Source organism: Cervus canadensis, chromosome 22, assembly GCF_019320065.1.
Source record: "Cervus canadensis isolate Bull #8, Minnesota chromosome 22, ASM1932006v1, whole genome shotgun sequence".
Taxonomy (NCBI): domain Eukaryota; kingdom Metazoa; phylum Chordata; class Mammalia; order Artiodactyla; family Cervidae; genus Cervus; species Cervus canadensis.
Window position 1 is genome coordinate 49,036,216 of NC_057407.1, and position 20,064 is coordinate 49,056,279.

General features: G+C 43.8%; 1 protein-coding gene across 3 annotated transcripts in view; it reads right to left on the reverse strand.

Moving 5' to 3' along the window:
* The window catches only part of STAC (SH3 and cysteine rich domain), a 128,057-nt gene that overhangs the window by 59,963 nt on the left and 48,030 nt on the right, over window positions 1-20,064 (reverse strand). For 2 of the 3 annotated variants that reach the window (XM_043442739.1, XM_043442741.1), the window contains exon 2: window positions 10,719-10,998. In XM_043442739.1, the coding sequence (XP_043298674.1) occupies window positions 10,719-10,998 (280 nt within the window). The remainder of the gene's footprint in view (window positions 1-10,718; window positions 10,999-20,064) is intronic. The other variant, XM_043442740.1, reaches the window with a different exon arrangement.

Sequence of the window (20,064 nt, forward strand, 5' to 3'; positions counted from 1 at the left end):
TATGCACAGTGACATCTGCTATTCACCTTGTCTATGTGACAGCATTCATTAAGGATTATATGATACTAAACAGAAAACAACTGTAGACAGCATCATCTTTTAGCTGATAATAAAATACAAGAGAATCAGATACTATGATAAAGGAGTCAAAAGAAGGAATAAAAAAACCCTGAAAGGTTATTCTCTTTCATTACTTTCAGTACGTCCTGCCATTCCCTTCTGGCCTGGAGGGTTTCTATTGATAGATCAGCTGTTATCCTTATGGGGATCCCTTTGTGTGTTATTTGTTGTATCTTGAGAAAGAAGAATGGAACTGGAGGAATCAACCTGCCTGACTTCAGACTCTACTACAAAGCCACAGTCATCAAGACAGTATGGTACTGGCACAAAGACAGAAATATAGATCAATGGAACAGAATAGAAAGCCCAGAGATAAATCCACGAACCTATGGACACCTTATCTTTGACAAAGGAGGCAAGGATATACAATGGAAAAAAGACAACCTCTTTAACAAGTGGTGCTGGGAAAACTGGTCAACCACTTGTAAAAGAATGAAACTAGAACACTTTCTAATACCATACACAAAAATAAACTCAAAATGGATTAAAGATCTAAATGTAAGACCAGAAACTATAAAACTCCTAGAGGAGAACATAGGCAAAACACTCTCCGACATAAATCACAGCAAAATCCTCTATGACCCACCTCCCAGAATATTGGAAATAAAAGCAAAACTAAACAAATGGGACCTAATGAAACTTAAAAGCTTTTGCACAACAAAGGAAACTATAAGCAAGGTGAAAAGACAGCCCTCAGATTGGGAGAAAATAATAGTAAATGCAGAAACAGACAAAGGATTAATCTCAAAAATATAAAGCAACTCTGCAGCTCAATTCCAGAAAAATAAATGACCCAATCAAAAAATGGGCCAAAGAACTAAACAGACATTTCTCCAAAGAAGACATACAGATGGCTAACAAACACATGAAAAGATGCTCAACATCACTCATTATCAGAGAAATGCAAATCAAAAACCACAAATGAGGTACCATTACACGCCAGTCAGAATGGCTGCTATTCAAAAGTCTACAAGCAATAAATGCTGGAGAGGGTGTGGAGAAAAGGGAACCCTCTTACACTGTTGGTGGGAATGCAAACTAGTACAGCCACTATGGAAAACAGTGTGGAGATTTCTTAAAAAACTGGAAATAGAACTGCCATATGACCCAGCAATCCCACTCCTGGCATACACACTGAGGAAACCAGATCTGAAAGAGACACGTGCACCCCAATGTTCATCGCAGCACTGTTTATAATAGCCAGGACATGGAAGCAACCTAGATGCCCATCAGCAGATGAAATGGATAAGGAAGCTGTGGTACATATACACCATGGAATATTACTCAGCCATTAAAAAGAATACATTTGAATCAGTTCTAATGAGGTGGATGAAACTGGAGCCCATTATACAGAGTGAAGTAAGCCAGAAAAGATAAAGAACATTACAGCATACTAACACATATTAGGAATTTAGAAAGATGGTAACGATAACCCTATATGCAAAAACAGAAAAGAGACACAGAAATACAGAACAGACTTTTGAACTCTGTGGGAGAATTGAGGGTGGGAATATTTCAAAAAGAAAGCCATGTATACTATTTATAGGTGAAACAGATCACCAGGCCAGGTGGAATGCATGGGAGACAAGTGCTCGGCCCCTGGTACACTGGGAAGACCCAGAGGAATCGGGTGGAGAGGGAGGTGGGAGGGGGGATCGGGATGGGGAATACGTGTAAATCTATGGCTGATTCATATCAATGTATGACCAAAAAATAAATAAATAAATAAATAAATAAGAAAAAAAAAAACCCTGAAAGAATGCATAGGAAATATAGGAGAGCAAACAATGTCCATAATCAAAATCTTTATTAGAAGAAGTGAAGGTCAAAACTAACGGTACAGATGATTTAGTTACTATCATAGAGCAGCAGTTCTAAGATCTCTGGATTTCATGCACTGAAGTAGAAGAGGAGAGTGTGCAAATAGCATCAGCGAGAGCAGAGTGGACACAGGGGACAGAGATGCAGAACAGCCTGAGGGACACTGAGTGGAAACCATGGGAATTCCTGGAGTGGACTCTGCTCACCATTTTGCCCCAGTCTGCGAGAGGTTCATCAGCTAAGCAAGGGGGCCCATGGCAATGACCTCCCTTATGCCCTTTATACTTATATCCTCTGGAAAAATATTACTGAACAACTGAGAAACAAAAATAAGAGCTGAAGAATGGAGACATTATGTAAGAATAGAGCTGGTGGTAAATACTAGAATCAGTTAAACCTGGAAATGTCTAAATCGATGTACAAATCTTGTTATAAAAAGGTGTATATATCTTAAGATTTATTCTCAATCAAATGTCTGAATTGCAAAATATTGGAATAACAATAAAATTCTAGATTGGTAAGAGTGTTGTACTTATTTACAAAAACAAGAAGTTGAAATACTATTGCTGGAGGATGGGAGTTGTGATTAAAACCTCAGTAGGCTTATTTGGAACAATAGAGAAGTAAAAATACCATATTCTCACTTTTTAATAAATCTGAAATCCAATTATGTTTATTTTCAAAAGAAGCACATAGAACATATGACAAAAAAAGGTTTGAAATTACAGGCTGATAGAGGTGTATCAGGCAAATATAAAAAACTTAAGTGGAGGCATTAATAGTGAAATTCATGACAGAAGTATTCAGAACACTTGCTGACATAAATCACAACAAGATTTTTTTTGACCCACCTTCTAGAGCAATGAGAATAAAAACAAAAATAAATAAATGGGATCTAATTAAACTTGAAAGCTTTTGCACAGCAAAGGAAACCATAAACAAGATGAAAAGACAACCTTCGGAATGGGAGGAAATAATTGCAAATGAAGCAACTGGCAAGGGATTAATCTCCAAAATATAGAAACAACTCATGCAGCTCAGTATAAAAAAACAAACAACCCAATCAAAAACTGGGTGGAAGATCTAAATAGACATTTCTCCAAAGAAGACATGCAGATGTCAAGAGGCACATGAAAAGATGCTCAATATCACTAATTATTAGAGAAATGTAAGACAAAACTATAATGAGGTACCACCTTACACTGGTCAGGATGACCATCAAGAAAAAATCTACAAACAATAAATGCCGGAGAGGGTGTGAAGAAAAGGGAACCTTCCTACACTGTTAGTGGGAATGTAAACTGATACACTCACTATAGAGAAAAGTATGGAGGTCCCTTAAAAAACTAAAAATAGAACTGCATATGACCCAGCAATTCCACTCCTAGGCATATCTGGAGAAAACCATAATTCTAAAAGACACATGCATCCTAATGTTCACTGCATCACTATTTAAAATAGCCAGACATGGAAGCAACCTAAATGTCCATCAACAGAGGAATGGATAAAGAAGATGTAGTATAGTACATAATGAAATATTATGCCATAAAAAATGGCATAATGAAATATCAGCCATAAAAAGGAAAAAAAAACTGTGCCATTTGCAGATATGGATGGACCTACAGGCTGTCATACAGTGAAGTCAGAGAAAAATGAGTATCACATATTAAGGCATATATGTGGAATCTAGAAAAACGGTACGGACAAACCTATCTGCAAAGCAGAAATAGAGACAGAGACATAGAGAATAAATGTACGGACACCAAGGGGGAGAGGTGGGATGAATTTGGAGACTGGGATTGACATATATAACCTACTACATACAAAACAGAAATCTAATGAGAACCTACCACACAGCACAGGGAACTCTACTGAATGCTCTGCGGTGACTTAAACGGGAAGAAAATTCACAAAAGGGGGAATATATGTACAGGTATCGCTGAATCACGTGGCTATACAGCAGAAACTAAGACGACACTGGAAAGCAACTAAACATCAATAAAAAATTTAAGAGTTCAATGGAATTGGATGTCATTTCATTTGGCTACAGATACAATTCACAATGAAGGAATCCCTGCGATGACCATTTGTGTGCGGGGTAACTTCACATTAAAATACACAACACAAAGGAGAAATGAAGAGAACATTGTCAGATGAGAAAATAGGGCTTCTGTGCCCAGCTTCCTTTTGGGCACGGTGGAGACCTGATATACCAGGGGAGCAGCTCTCAAACGATTAGGGAGTTTTCCATGCTCTTCTGTTTCTGTTGGTTGGCATTTAAGGCTGATGACGTTTCTGCCCACTCATTCACTGCTCTTTTTAAAGTACTCACTATGAGCCAGGTGTGTGCTGTGCTGGCTGCTGTGGGAACAGGCACCGACATCAGACCAGATCATGCCTTAAAAAACATCAAAAATAGTTCTGGGAAGAAGGTATCCGGCAGTAAACAGAACGGAGTCTCTTGGGAAAACCTCCTTAATTGATGGGATGGACTCACGCAATGAGTTAGTTATTCTAATAGTACATATTGACTTGTTCAAGCCTTTAATTCCAATGAGATGCAGATTACCACAAGGAACTTCAATGCTCTCCTAAAATGAGTCATTGCAGACAGTTCAGTGTAAAGACAGAGTGCCCTAGATGGAATACATCTAGTAGTGGGTGCCCAGTGAAGATGAGTCCCCAACACTAACTCCCACTGCTAGGATCTAAGGATGGCAAGGGTGGATTGTTTTCATAGAGAAAGCATTTCCTTCTAACCAAGTACAAGAGGATTCTCCTAGTCTAAGACTGGGTGCTGAGTCCTGATGACTCAAAGGATGTGGCGTCCAGCATTGGGGCTGGTAAACACACCTGACTGCCTACTTCTCTCATGTCTCCATGAAAAGTTGGCTTGACCATCTGTGGTTTGCATAGGTAACAACATTTCTGGGATGGAGGTGATCAAAAAGGCTAGTCACGTCCTGGAGGCAAGATTACATTAGTAGGGGGCAGGTCAGCAGGGGAGGAGCAGTCTCAGGTGTCAAGTCCAACACTGGCAGTAGGACGGAGTAAATGAGTCAAGGAAATGGGCAGAGAAAGAGATGGGCAGGGAATGAGACTGTGGTACCGGTCTACTTTTACTGCCACTCTCCTGTGGCAAATGTTCAGCCTTTCCAGCTTTCAGGCCAGGCAGCCGGGGAGGCACACATGTGAGACCTTGGAAACCCAGCTCTGCATGTCTGTTCCAAGTTAGAAATTCTCAACAGTGAGGATGCTGGATTCTGTTAAATAAATGTCCGTCAGCTAGAAACTACACAAGTGGGATTTGATTTTTCTTGGTCATCATTAATGTCACCCTCGGTTCTCAGCTGAAAGGAAAAAAAAAAACACCTGCTTTAATAAGTTCCCTGGAATGCCATTCTAGGGGGTTAACAGCAGGTGGTTTTCCCTTAGAATTTAGAATATGAAGATGACCCGTGGCCTGAAGAAAACAAAGCTTCAGTTGATTATGTACAGACTCTGCAGAGGCTTATGTCTCTGGAGAAACTCTGTAGGTTTGCAGAGTAAAGAAACAGGGCAGGAGTTCCCTGGTGGTCCATTGGTTAAGAATCCACCTGCCAATGCAGGGACACTGGTTCAATCCCTGGACTGGGAAAATTCCACATGCTGTGGAGCAGCTAAGCCCGAGGGCCGCAAATACTGAGCCCACGCTCTAGAGCTCACGAGCCACGACTACTGAGCCCACGAGCCCCAGAGCTCGTGCTCTGCAACGAGAAGCCACTGCAATGAGAAACCCATGTACCGCAATGAAGATCCAGCGCAGCCAAAAATAAAAATAAATAAACGGATAGAAATGAAAAGAAAAGGGGAAGGTCAGTCAGCTGTGCTCTCTCACAGATCATGAGTCCTGTGCAGTGTTTTGGGAAGGATGATGCCCATCAGCCTCCGCTTCACCTAACCCCTCGCCTCTCCTTGCCTCCTTCCCATGCCGTCTCTCCTCACCCGTCCCCTTTGACCTCACATCGCCTCTCTAATCCCTTTTCTCCATTCAGAGAAGGAGCCTCTATTAGCTTCATGTGGTTTTCATCTTTGAAAAGAGCAGTGTGCCTTGTTGATTGTTTTTAATCTCTTTCTTAAGATAAAAAGGCCGTTACACTATACATTTAATTCCAGAAGAGAAAAGGAGCGTGAGAGTCTCTTTAACACAAAGCATTTTGGGGAGTGTGATTTTTCAAAACAGAACCTTTCCAAACTGTTGCTGTACTTGAGGTGTACCTGGAATCCTCCTTAGGGTTAAGGAATGTTACATTCCTCAGAGATGAATTCATTTCCGTTACTTGTTTTAAAAAGACATGGGCTGTTTGTCTTTTCACACTTGTCACAACGAGATGGAAAATTGAGACTCATGATCACCTATTTAAAGGTTATGAATAGCACTGCCTTGAAAAGGCCTGGTGGAAATCTGTGTGGAAACTGAAAGTGAAGCGTTGGATTCCAAAGCGGGGAAGGCAGACACGAAAACCAAGTTGCAGACCAAACTGCCTCAGAGTTCTGAGCATGAGAGATGATGAACAACCTGCCCCACCTCCCTGACCCTCCATCCAAACCCCTGCCATGGAAACAGTCAGGAGCCAGGCATCACTTCCAGATGCAGAAGGGACATGGAAGGTGGTTCAGCTCCAAGACTCAGCAGTGTCTCCCAGACAAGCAAGGCTCCGTGATGCAGAGCCATCCTAAGCCTGGTGATGGGCTGGATTATTAACATTTTTCACCCTGTCCTCTGCCAGGTGGCTCTGCTGTCCCTGCTGCTAGGGGCAGAGTGTGTTCTCCATTCATAGACAAGGGTTTGACCCACATTCTGGTGGAGTGTCTGCAGAAGTCAAAGGGCACGACCTCCAACCCAAGGTCCTAGGGAGCTTTGTTCAGTTCCACTTGTCTTTGCCATTAGAAGGACGTGGCTTGACCAGACCCATGCACGCAAGGACAGGGTGAGAGACAAGGAAGAGACAGAAGACGCGATAACTGAGCTGAATCTGGACCAGCCAAACCCCAGCAGATCTGAAGATGCTGCCGCTGCCGCTGAGTCGCTTCAGTCATGTCCGACTCTGTGCGACCCCATAGACGGCAGCCCACCAGGCTCCCCAGTCCCTGGGATTCTCCAGGCAAGAACGCTGGAGTGGGTTGCCATTTCCTTCTCTAATGCCTGAAGATGCTAAGTAATAGTAAAAGGAAGCTGGAATCTTAAGCAGTTGTGACACTTTTCCCGGAAATCCCTGACTGACGCAAAGCACTGTTGCTAACCGCGGCTTGTTGGAAGGAGGAACATGAATAACGAAAGTGACTAGAAAATGAGAGTGTGGTTACGTGAGGGTTTTCTGAGGGTGAGGACAGGCCTGTGTGCATGGCTGCAAGAGGGGCTGACGTTGCTCCCCGTTTTGAATCACCCCTCCCCCTTAACTGGGTCTTGGTGAAGGGCACCACTCAGCTTGGTCCTGGCCATGTTGGAAACCTCTGATATGTCCATGGCTGATGACAGACACTGAACTCTCTGGGAAGTGGCAAACATTCCAAATCTCATTTCAAAGAATATCAGACAGTTAAGTAGGGGGCCTACTTTAAGACAATCTACACCTGGGAGAAGTTAAAACTACTTGCTACTCAGAAGGTAAACCCTTCAGTTACCAGTCAGTTACATCAGTTACACGGTTATCTTCTCCCTGAAATTTATTTGCCTTTTAGCTTTACCCCTGGTTCCCAATTCTTCCCTCTAAAGCCATAGAAAGTGAGTCTCTTGATTTTTCCAATACAGGATTTTAGAACACCGTTGCACACCCAAAGTCTTTTCCAAATCAAACTCCCAGAGTTTCCTCACAATCTTATCCTGGCATGCACTCACCACTCTGATCACTTTCTTCTAGATGCCTGCTCACTTGTTCACATCCCTCACAAAAGAGGAAATGCAGAATCATAGACAATCTTTATGGTGCACAAAAAACACGGTTGTGCTAAGTTGCTTCAGTGGTGACCGACTCTTTGCAACCCTATGGCCTGTAGCCCACGAGGCTCCTCTGTCCAGGGGATTCTCCAGACAGGAATACTGGAGTGTGTTGTCATGCCCTCCTCCAGGGGATCTTCCTGACCCAAGGATTGAACTTACATGACTGGTATCAGGGCCAGGATGGAAAGGAATCAACAGAGGCCAGTCCTCGTATCTTTAGCTCAGGCTTTCTTCCACTGCTGTGGTGGGCACTGCTGATGCCTTGCCCAGATACTCTTTCCTGGGTGTGAATAGGCAGAACAATGGCCTCCCAAAGATGTCCATGACCTAATCCCCAGAGGTTGGATGATTACGTTATGTGGCAAGGGGAACTCAAGGGTGCAAGTGGAAGTAAGGCTGCTAATCAGGTGACTCTGAGATGGGAAGGTCATACTGGTTTATTCAGGTAGGTCCAGTATAATCACAAGGGTCCTTGGGAAAGGGGAGAGTCAAGACCAAAGAGATGGCAGTGTGACCTGCCATGGCCCTGCTTCACTGCACTGAGGATGACGAGGGGCCACAAGCCAAGATGCGCGTAGCCGCTAGAAGCTGGAAAAGACAAGAACACGGATTCTTCCCTACAGCCTCCAGAAAGGACTGCAGCTCTTTGTACACCTTGATTTCAGTCCCGTGAGACTCACTGTGGCCTTCTGATCTCCAGAACTAGAAGATGATAAAACTATTGTTTTAAATTACCAAGTCTGTAGTGACTTGTTTTAGTAGCAAAACCCCACTAATACAGCAGGGGTATCCCTGCTGGCTGGTCAGAGCTCACAGCTGTCCCTTTTCTCGAGATAACTGCCTTCAGCGGAGCACGAACCACTTTGCTCAGGGGTTTGAAGTGACCTCCGTCATGGGAGGAGAAGGGAAGCCCACTGATACCAAAGGCTGGCCTTGAGGAAGGACCAACTGCTGAAACTCATGCTCCCGCGCTCCCGCAAGACCCACCTAAGACCACGTCCTAGTTTAGTCCCTCCCTTGCCCATCGGTTTCCATTCCCCTTCTCGTCCTCTCAATAGATCATGGGCATGTGAGTCCCTGTCTCAGCTCTGCTTCTGGGGAATCCGGCCTAAGACAACTGTCATGCTCAGAAGAGACTCTGGGCACTTAAGGGGAAACTGGGGGCTGGGAGAGGTGTGTGTCAGGGCTGAAGAGCTGGAAGGCGAGAGGAACAACATGTCAGGGTCACATGGGGCACTGGCTCCCAGTTCGGGAATCAGGCTCTTGATCTTAAAGTATTCTTGTCTCAAGCCTTGGCCAGCCCAGTGCCACAGCATCCAGGCCATAAGTGAGCAGAAGGCACGGTGTGGGCCTAGCCCTGGGACCCCAGGTGGGGAAGGGCTGTCTCCCACACCTGCATCCCTCTCAGCCATGGTCCAGGAGCTCCAGGCTTCGCTTGGCTCCGTCTCTGCAGGACAAGCTCCCAGCTTGGTCAGCTTTGCATCTTTTTGATTTTCAGCCTCATTTCCTCTCTTAATTCCGGGTTTCTGCCCTTCAACTTCTCCTAGGGTGGGGGGGTGCATCCTAACCGCCCCCTTGAGAGCAATGTGGGCATCCCTTCCCCCTCCTCCCTGTTCTGCAGTGGACCAGTCAATCACTTAGGACATGCTGCTGTCTTGAAATAACTGGTTTCAATTCACTCTGGTCCCACCCAAAGTCCCTTTCCTTTTATGGTTTCCTCTATCTGTTTGGTCACTGGGTTTCTGCCACGAGGCAGGGGGTGTCAAGTGTGGAGCCCCTGTGCGTGTGATTCCAAATGGCTATGTTTTCCTTCTGGTTGGGACATTTTATAGGTCACTTTCTTCTTCTGGGCACAAGCCCTAAGACACTAGGCCACTACCATTTCTTTGTGGTACCAGGAGTGAGTCCTTCCCGGGGTCCAGAGTTGGTAATCACCATTACCACTGAATCCTCTGCTCTGGGTCAGTGCCTCCCCAATGTCTCCTACCTTCCACACCTGCCTGCCTCGCTCATTCACCACGCCATAGACCCCCTGCCCAGGTGACCTCAGGCAGACACGGCCATGCAAACACTAATGGACCCTCAATGCAGCGCTCAGACCCCCTTACAGATCGGAGGCATTCGAACCCCAACTGCCCAGTGTCTTGGCTGCCTCCCACAGAATCTCTCTCGGCTAACTGCCCTTGGCTAAAAAGAGCCGCTTTGTCCAAGATGTGGCCCTCTACCTGGGGGCTGCCGATATCCGGTGAGAGGTGATGCAGGGTACAAAGTCCCAGATCTCTGGCCTCAAAGCGAGATGACTGACCAGGGCTGGGGAGCACTCCAGGGAGCAGCTGAAGGCTCTGTCACATCCGCACCATTACCCAGCTTCTCCTCTGCCCAGCCCTGCTTCCCTTACCTTTGACACATAGTGTTCTCTCATGAGTGCGTGCATGCTAAGTCGCTCAGTTGTGTCCGATTCCTTGTGACTCTATGGACTGTAGCCTGCCAGGCTCCTCTGTCCAGGGGATTCTCCTGGCAAGAATACTGGAGTGGGTTGCCATTTCCTTCGCCAGGGCATCTTCCCAACCCAGGGATTGAACCTGCATCTCTTATGTCTCCTGCACTGGCATGTGGGTTCTTTATCACTAATGCCATCTGGGAAGCCCGGTGTTCCTCCAGACGATCCCAAACAATCCTCCCCGCTGCCAGACAGTCTCAGAGTCTGTCCACAGGGACCTGGACTCAGGTGCACCCCTCTCATCTGGCTTCCCAGAGATGCGGGGACCGGCAGCAGGGGGACAGGGGCAGGGCTTACCCACGATCATGTGGTTGCAGACATCACAGAAAGTGGGCTTCTTGAAGATGTGCTCCTGAAAGGCGTGGGCCTTGCCACCACCGCTGGGGTACAGGCCGGCCCTGGTGGGTGTGGAGGTCAGGCTTCCAGGGGCAGGGAGCGGGCTGGAGCTGGGGCTGACCTCCGCCAGCAGGTCCGCCTGCAGCTTCACGTCGCTGTTGGTTCGCTGGAAGAAGTTGTCAGCACTTTTGCTCCGTAAACTCTTGGTCTTGAAAGAAAGTGATCGTTTTAGTTTCTGGAGCTGCAATGCAACGACAGAACAGACTTACGATCAATCATGCAGACTCCTGCTGTGAGTGTTGGGGGTGGGGGTGGGGGTGAGGCCTGTTCCGTGGGCTGCTCCGTTCCCGACACCCTCAGCCCCTGTGGAGGCGCACAGGGGTCCCTGTGGGGGTGGCTGATGTCAGCGGCCCCCACTCCACCCCTCCTCCTCCTCCCTGCCGCCCTGGGCACCCATGCATGTGCTTCAAATGGCTCATGGTTTTGGACACTGTTTGCCTTTCGAATTGGAATCACTGGAAACATTAAGTGTGTGAACTCCTGGGATCACAGGCTGGGTCCATCATGCTGGGGTCTGTGCCAGCCTTTCTTTGCTGGGGTCCCTTGGCCATCATTTGTCTGTTCACACAGCAAAGCAGAGGAGGCCATCGACTGGGAATTAAAGTGGCTAAAGCATCACAGAACACAAACCAGAGCCTCCCAAGCCTGCCGGGCTCCAAAGCATGTGGATAAGTGTGTGTGTGTTTGAGGAGAACACCGTGTGGAATTATCCACCCGACTTTCTCCGCTCCGCCCCTGCCCTGCCTCTTGGTTTTGATCCTGGCAAAACTAGGCCATCTCGCCTCTGCCTTTGGGGCCTATGAAGAAGCACCACACGGGCTGGAGGAATCCTTACGCGGTTTGGTCCAGCCTGCCTCTCCAATCTAGTCTTCCCATGGGAGCTGAGAGGATATTTTGGGAACACAGATGTGACCACGTGAGCCTGTTGTTCAAAACCCTTCACAAAGTTCCCTTTGTCCTTTATAAATTAAATTTATTTTATTCTTTTGGCCATGAGGCATGTGGGGTCTTAGCTTCCTGACCAGGGATCGAACTCATGTCCCCTGCATTGAAAGTGCAGTCTTAACCACTGCACTGCCAGGGAAGCACCTGTTCTCTATAAATTTAAAGAAAAGCTCCTTGCCACGGGCTTCAAGGACTGGTAGATTCTGGGTCCCAGTGACAGCTTAGATTGCCATCCACCTTGCTCTTGCCATCCCAGCTACAGTGACCTTTTAAAAGTCTAGGTTACTTATTATGCTTTTTTTTTTTTTTACCCTTCTACCTCATTTTATTTTGATTGCTTGGTTTTTTAAAATTAATTTACTTTTTAATTGAAGGATAATCGCTTTACAGAATTTTGTTGTTTACTGTCAAACCTCAACACGAATCAGCCATAGGTATTCATATATCCCCTCCCTCATGAACCTCCCTCCCACCTCCTACCCTACCCCACCCCTGTTGGAGTTTCCTGAGACATACAGCAAATTCCTGTTGGCTATCTATTTTACATACGGTAACGTAAGTTTCCATGTTACTCTCTCCATACGTCTCACCCTCTCCTCCCTTCTTATTATGCTTTTAAATCATCAGCTCTTAGTGCAGACTGTCCCCTCTGCCCAGACAAAAGAAATGAACCACTTGGCAGGCAGCTGCATGACCTGTCATAGGTCACTTCACCTGAAAGGCAGTTTTTCCCTCATAATTGAATATCCATGCCTGTTGCCTGGAATTAATGTCTAAGCCCCAAAGTTGTAGACAGAAAGTGCTGATCACACTGTTCTAATAAAGGCCTCCATTTATTAGACAGTCCTACTGGACACACAGATGACTTCATCAAACTTGCCGAGTCCAGCCACCCCTGCACCAAGCCCCCAGCCTTCCCTGCAGGAGATCACGAAGATGTGGCGGGTTTAGTGCTTGGGGTGGATGCCACAATTCTCTACTTTACCCTTCCCAAGCTCCTTGGCAAGGTGACCTCAAGATCCGCCCATCCAAGCTGGAGCTCCTTGAATCCTGTTGGTTTGCGGGTGTTTGACCAACAGCAGGTGGCAGAAGCAACTTCAAAGCCATTTCCAAGCCCAGACTTCAAGATGTCCTGAACACTTGTCTTCTACCTCGGAAACCGGCCCAGCTGCCGTATGCACAAACATGATGCAGCCTGAAGGACGATGGGAGCACAGGGTCCAGAAACCACCCCCATCACCCGAGTGATGCAGAAGCAGAGCCACCCTGCTCCCTGCAGGGAATCAAGGATCCAGATGAGAACAGAGGAACTGCCCAGCTCAATCCTCATCAAACTGTCGACCCACAGAGTCATCCACTGAAGAGATATCTGGTGTTTTGAACCATTAATTTGGGCATCTTCTGTGTGTAAACAGCAATACAGTGCTGTTCTCCCCACCTTTTAGATACGTGCCAGGAATGTGCTTTGCTGTCCGTCTGAAGTTGGCAGTGGCTATGTGAAGCCAGTGCTCCACTTCAGGGAGCTTTCCGGGGAGAGGGGTCTGGGGGGACACCCTGCAGGGCCCTCAAGCGAAGCTCGACTGAGACCAGTAGTGGAGCGTCATCAGTCAGAAAGGGCTAGCCAGAGAAGCAGCAACAACCTACAGAAGAGGTCAGAAGCTGTGGGCCATCAAGACTCTTGTCCCTTTCTCTCCGTCCTACAGCCCAGACCCAGCAGAGGGGCTAGACCTGACAGAGGAGAAGAAGGAGGTGCTCCTGGGTTATCTTGGGGTGTTCGTTACTGAACCATAATCTAGCGCATCCTCACTATACAGAAGAAGGAAGTCACGAGCCCTTGGGAGCACTGCACTTATTTTGAAGAGGAACTTCCATCTCCATCTAAGTTAACTGCGAGGGTGCTATGAACCACTCACTCTGTGAGCCTGAGTCACACAGAGGTGAGGACCTGGAGCTAGCAAAGAAACAGAACACACGTTCTTCATGTCAAGTCCTTCCAGCTATAAACTAGACTGGTGCTGAAGGAAGGCAGACTTAAACAGGAGGCAAGTGATTGAAATATGTAGTACATACACGCATATATATTGTATATTGATATAATATAGTATACAATTATATATGTACAATATACAATATTAAATACTATATATGTGGATAATAAGACATTCAAACTACTACTACTTATTTATAAAATAAGTTGCATGGGTGGACCTCCAGATTGTCATACTGAATGAAGTCAGTCAGGCAGAAGGGGAAATATCATATGACATCATATGAATATCATATGGAATCTAAAAACAAATGATACAAATGAACTTACTTACAGAACAGAAACGGGTTCACAGACTTAGAGGACCAACTTACATTGCCAGGGGTTAAGAATGGGGGAAAAGAATAGTTAGGGTTTGGGACAGTCATGTACACACAGCTATATTTAAAATGGACAATCAGCAAGGACCTACTCTATAACACATGAAACTCTGCTCAATGTTATGTGGCAGCCAGGATGGGAGAGGAGTTTTGGGGACAATGAACACATGTATATGTATGGCTGAATTCCTTTGCTGTTTACCTGAAACTATCGTAACTTTGTTAATTGACTATATTCCAATAGAAAATAAAGTTTTTAAAAAATAGGTTGCAAAGATGGCCAGCACAGGGAATATAGCCAGTATTTTATAATAACTTTATATGGAGTATAATGCATAAAAATATTGAATTAGTATGTTGTACACTGAAAACTAATACAATATTGAAAATCAAAAGTTAAGTTACTCAGTCGTGTCTGACTCTTTGCGACCCCATGGGCTGTCACCTGCCAACCTCCTCCCTCCATGGGATGCTCCAGGCAAGAATACTGGAGTGGGTTGCCATTTCCTTCTCCAGGGGATCTTCCTGACCCAGGGATCCAACTCAGGTCTCTTGCATTGCAGGTAGATTCTTTACAGTCTGAGCCAGCAGGGAAGTCTACTGTAAGTTAAACATACTTCAATTAAAAAGAAGAACTTGACCCCAAGTATCTAGGTCCACATCTGGAGACTTTTTTCATACCCTCATTCTGCTATTTTGTATTGTGTTAACTCAAGAAAAACTTGCTTGGGTCTTGAAAAAAGTGGCTAATGGATTAAGTCCATTTATAAGCTGAATCCTTTGTGTATTTTATATGCTATGTCTGATCCTTGACTTTTCATTTTCAAAGCACTGCAGAACCCCTCTAAAGCTGCACATTAGATTTATAGGAACCCAGTAAATGATTTTGGTTTAACAGCTTGCACTTTGTAAAGGCAGGCTGGAGAATCAGAAGAGCATGTAGAATCCCAACTCTGTTCAAAGCCTCACTGATGCATTCTTTGGTTTTAACAACCACTTAGCTAAAGATAAGATATGGGTTAGGGCCATTTCCTTAGTCAAATGAACAGAATTGCTACTTTCAGATAATTAAGAAAGAAACCCAGAGTTAGGCTATGCCAAATGAAGGAAAAAAATTACTGATTTTAAACATTAGCTATTAGATGGTTAGAAAATTATTCGAAATTCTTCACTTTAGCAGGGCTCTGGAGTGTTTCTCTATGAAAGACCAATCCAGTGAAAACTGCATGGCCTATTCTTTTTTAAAACCTTTTATTTAAAATAACTTTAGTAATACAAGAATTGCAAAATAGTAGGATCCCTATATAAGTTTCACTCACTTTTCCCTAATGTTAACATTTATAGTAAATTAATTGTAACCAAGAAACTAACACTGATATAAAACTATTATCTATAGATCTTATTTGACTTTTTCCAGTTTGTCCCTTAATGTCTTTTTCCTGGTTCAGGATCCAATTAAGCATTACATATTGCATTTAGTTACATCTCCATAGTCTCTTTTTAAAATTGAAGTATAATTTATTTATAACATTGTGTTTGTTTACTTATTTACTTTTAATTTTTGACTGCACCCTGCTACATGTGGGGTCCTGTTTCTCAACCAGGGACTGACCATGCACCCCCTGCATTTGAAGGCTGCGTCTTAACCACTGAACCACCAGGAAGTCCCTCCACAGTCACAGTCTCTTCAATCTATATCAGGTCCTCACTTTTCTTGTCTTTCTTACTTTGATTTTTTGAAGACTACTAAGCAGTATTTTGTAGAATGTTCTTCAATTTCGGTTTGCCTGGTGTTTTCTCATTATTAGATTGAGGTTTTATATATATATATATATATATATATATATATACACACACACACACGTTTATGTGTATATATTTATTTATTTATTTGGTTAAGATTGGTTTTTAATATATATATATATACACATTTATGTGTATATATATATATATTTATTTATTTGGTTAAGATTAGGACAAAAGTGATGTGTTCTTCTCAGTGCAGCATATCAGGAGGTATCTGATGTCAGTTTGTCCTGTTACTGGTGATGCTAACTTTGGTCACTTGGTTGAAGTGATATTTGCCAGGCTGTTCCACTCGAAAGTATTTTTCTCTTTATAATGAATGAGTTTCACACAGGGGGACTACTTTGAGACAATGTAAACATCCTGTTTCTCATCACACACTTGTTTTCTAATTTCAGCATCCATCAATGACTTCTGCCTATAAAACTTCATTATTTAGTGCTTGCCTAATGGTGATATTCTACTTCCATTATCCTTCTATGTTAATTAGTATTCTACTGTAGAATTCCTCTTTTCATCTATTTATTCAATTGGCTATTTCTGTTAGTATGGGCTGATGGATCTTTTCTTTATTCTATGAGTTACAGTTTACTACTACTGTTATTTTTTTTTTTTTTTTTTTTTTACTACTACTGTTATTTATTTCGTTGCTCAACCTGTCCCAGGTTTGGTCACTGGAAGCTCCTTTAGGTTTGAATCTGTGTCCTTTTCCAAGTGCCCTGATTATCTCTGAAGACTTCCTTACTTTCTGACACTACAGGTTCTCCACGCTTATCTCATATTCTCCTCATTCCAGTCTTGGAGCCAGCATTTCTCCGAGGAGCCCTGGTTAGTTTTACTGGGCAGCGGTACTTTAAACTGCTCTCTGGGTACCAGATGTGCTTATTACTATTGGGGTGTCAGTGGCTTTAGCTATCTCAGGGGACAGAACTAGGAAATACATTAATGTCTACTCATAAACCCATATACACATATCTATATTTATTTTTACATGAATCTACACAACTATTAAAAAACCATGAGTTCATACTGAAGCACTCCTTTATTTATTAAAACATGTTTGATTGTTCCCTGGTTCATATATGCACGGCTGGTGATTCAGTGGTTAAGACTTTTCCAATGTAGGGGGCACAGGTTCCACACCTCTGGTCGGGGAACAAGGATCCCACATGCTGTGGGACACAGCCAGAAACTTAAAAAAATAAATAAAAAATGAAGTTAGTGTTCTTAAAGTACAGCCAGAAGAGATAGGGACAGAAATTGGCTGGGATGAAATACACAGAACAAAGGAGAAAAACGAAAAAATTTGAGGAGTGGATAAGATGCCCGAGAAGACTCAGGCAGCCACTTAATAAAAGCTTTTTAAACTAAGTGGGTAAAAGGATCTTTTCACTTCAGTAAATACTTATTGATTATCTGCTTTGTCACATATTCCTCTAGGGACAAGGAGAGGTAATGGCATGCCCCTGGTCCTCAAGTTTTCATCTCACTCAGGGAGATATATGGGCAGATCCATGATACTCATATTATAGCGCTAAACTCAGTCTTGTGAGTGGAAAAAAAGCACGGGGGATGTAACTCACTCTTTTATTGTGGTCTAATATTCCATAAAATGGAGGTATTGGATTAACCATTTCTCTGTTGATGGATATTTGACTGCTTCTAGTATTTTTTGAGGCAGAGACCTGCTTTTGTTTACCAAAATTCATTTTCATCTCTTCCTGGCTATACAGTTACATTACATATCCCAAAGCTTTCGGCAGATAAATGAGGAAATGAGACAGCGTTCTTGCTCATGGAATATGCTGAAATGACAAGGGTCACTTCTGAAGCTAGACCTTTAGGCTGGGTGCATACCTGCACATCCTCTCTTCCTGCTTCACTCCAGCTGCAGTGATGGAGTGGCGTAGATCCTGCTTCAACTGTGGAGTTACAACATTGCTCTAGAGGATGGTGGAGCACGTGTTGGAAGGAAATGGGTGCTAGGGTGACTCATGGAGTCGAGCTGCCCTGCTAACCTAAACAGTTTACCCTGAAGTCTATGTGAGGGAAAAATAAACGTCTGCCTTTTTTGACGCACTGACTACTGACTGTGTGCTTATTACAAGAGTCTATCCTCACTCTCACTGGCTTATTTTCTATTATAAACAACACTGGGATAAATATTTTGTACATACATCTTTGCACACATGTGCAAAGATAAAGAGCTTTAGTGCTGGAAGAACACTTGCTTGTCTATATCTGTATATTTACAGTCACAGTCCACTGGTTGGTATAGGAGAATGTCTTTTTCTCCATACCTTGGTCAATACTTCTTATAATTAACTTTCAAAATATATGCCAATTTCATAGGCAGAAAATGGTTATAAACTTCCAATTTCCTAATTGTCAGTAGGGATAAATTTCCTTTTTATATGTTTATGAGCTAAACTATGTGGCTTGTATTGGCAGAAACTAACTGTTCAAAATTTGGTCAATTTCTAGGAGGTGAATAGATCTTTTTATTGTTATGTACATATTTTATAGATTTATAAAAACTTTGCCATTTGTGTGGCAAACATTTATCTCAGTTTGTCATTCATCTTTAACTTGATTCACTCAACATGCGTATGGAGGACGAATTTAAAATTTTACAAAGTCAAACTGATCAACACTGCTGCTGCGAGCTTCCCAGGTGCCGTGGTGGTAAAGAATCTGCCTGCCAACGCAGGAGACATGAGAGAGACCGGTTCCACCCCTGGGTCAGAAAGACCTCCTGGGGAAGGAAAGAGCAATCCACTCCAGTGTCCTTGCCTGGACAGTCTCATGGACAGAGGAGCCTGGCGGGCAGTAGTCCATGGGGTCGGACACGACAGAGCAACGGAGCACACACACACAGCTGCCGCCAATGGCCAACATGTGCTGAAGATGCTCTGTCTGCTATTCTGTGTGATCACCGAGGCTGTTCTGTCAGTCAGCTAACAACATGTACTTACACTGACCTCTCTTCTGGCTCAAGACATGACACAAGGACTCGAACACCATCTACGCGAATATTCAAGTCATCCGGGTGACTTCTCTCGCTACATTTAGGCAGAAATTCCAGATCTTGAAAAGCTCATTTCACTGAGAAATTTAAGAACATAAAACATAATATGGTGCCTGTACAACCTCTAAAACCTAAAATAAGTAAATACTATAACACTCGGGTGGTAAAGGGAGAACACAGTTATGAAAATGTTTACTGTTGGAATAAAAAGTAAATTTTATTTACACTCTATTTTGTGCTTTCAATACAGTTGGAAAGGTATAATCTATTAAAAAAAAAAAGCTATGAAAGCTGAGATGATCAAACTCAATTAGAAAGGAAGAAGAGATCTGCTAGAGCTAAGAAAAGAATTTATAGCAACCAGTAAACTCTGGGAGTTGGTGATGGACAGGGAGGCCTGGCATGCTGTGATTCAGGGGTCGCAAAGAGTCGGGCACGACTGAGCAACTGAACTGAACTGAACTGAACCAATATCAGAATAAAATTTAAAACAAGAAAGGTAAAAGCAAAAAGGACTTGTTCTGCAGAAGGGTGATCTTGTGAGGTGGGGGCATGTTTGAGAAGCTCTCACGAAACACCAGACCTACTGTAAAGATACAAGAAGTTGAAAATCATCAGAGAAGATGATATGAGAGAGGATATGAAGAAACAACTAGGCCCTGAAGAAGACTTCAGAATGACTACAGCAGAAGCATGGTTCAAAGATAAGAGAGAATTCCTGGGCTAAATGAGGGAAGGAGACTTAAACCCATCAATGAGGGAACCACCAAGTGTCGGGACATCTGGCTAAAAAGACACAATCTCTTTTCCTGCCAGCGGGTTCAAGTGTCCTGTCAGAACATCCAGGTGTCAGAAGAAAAGGAGGACATCCAAACACACAGGAAGGAAAGTGGGTCATCCATGAAGGAAGAAACCTAAGACTCACTTCAAGTTTCTCTTCTCCAATATGAAACAACGTAAGGCAAAGTTATGACCCAAGTGTTCTTAGCCCAGACAGAGGAGCAGAGAAAACAAAAGCATTGGAAAATATGGGAAACACGAGGCATCAAAGAACTTGTGCTTGAAATAATTCAAACGTGGTTAAGTCAAAATGGTATAAAC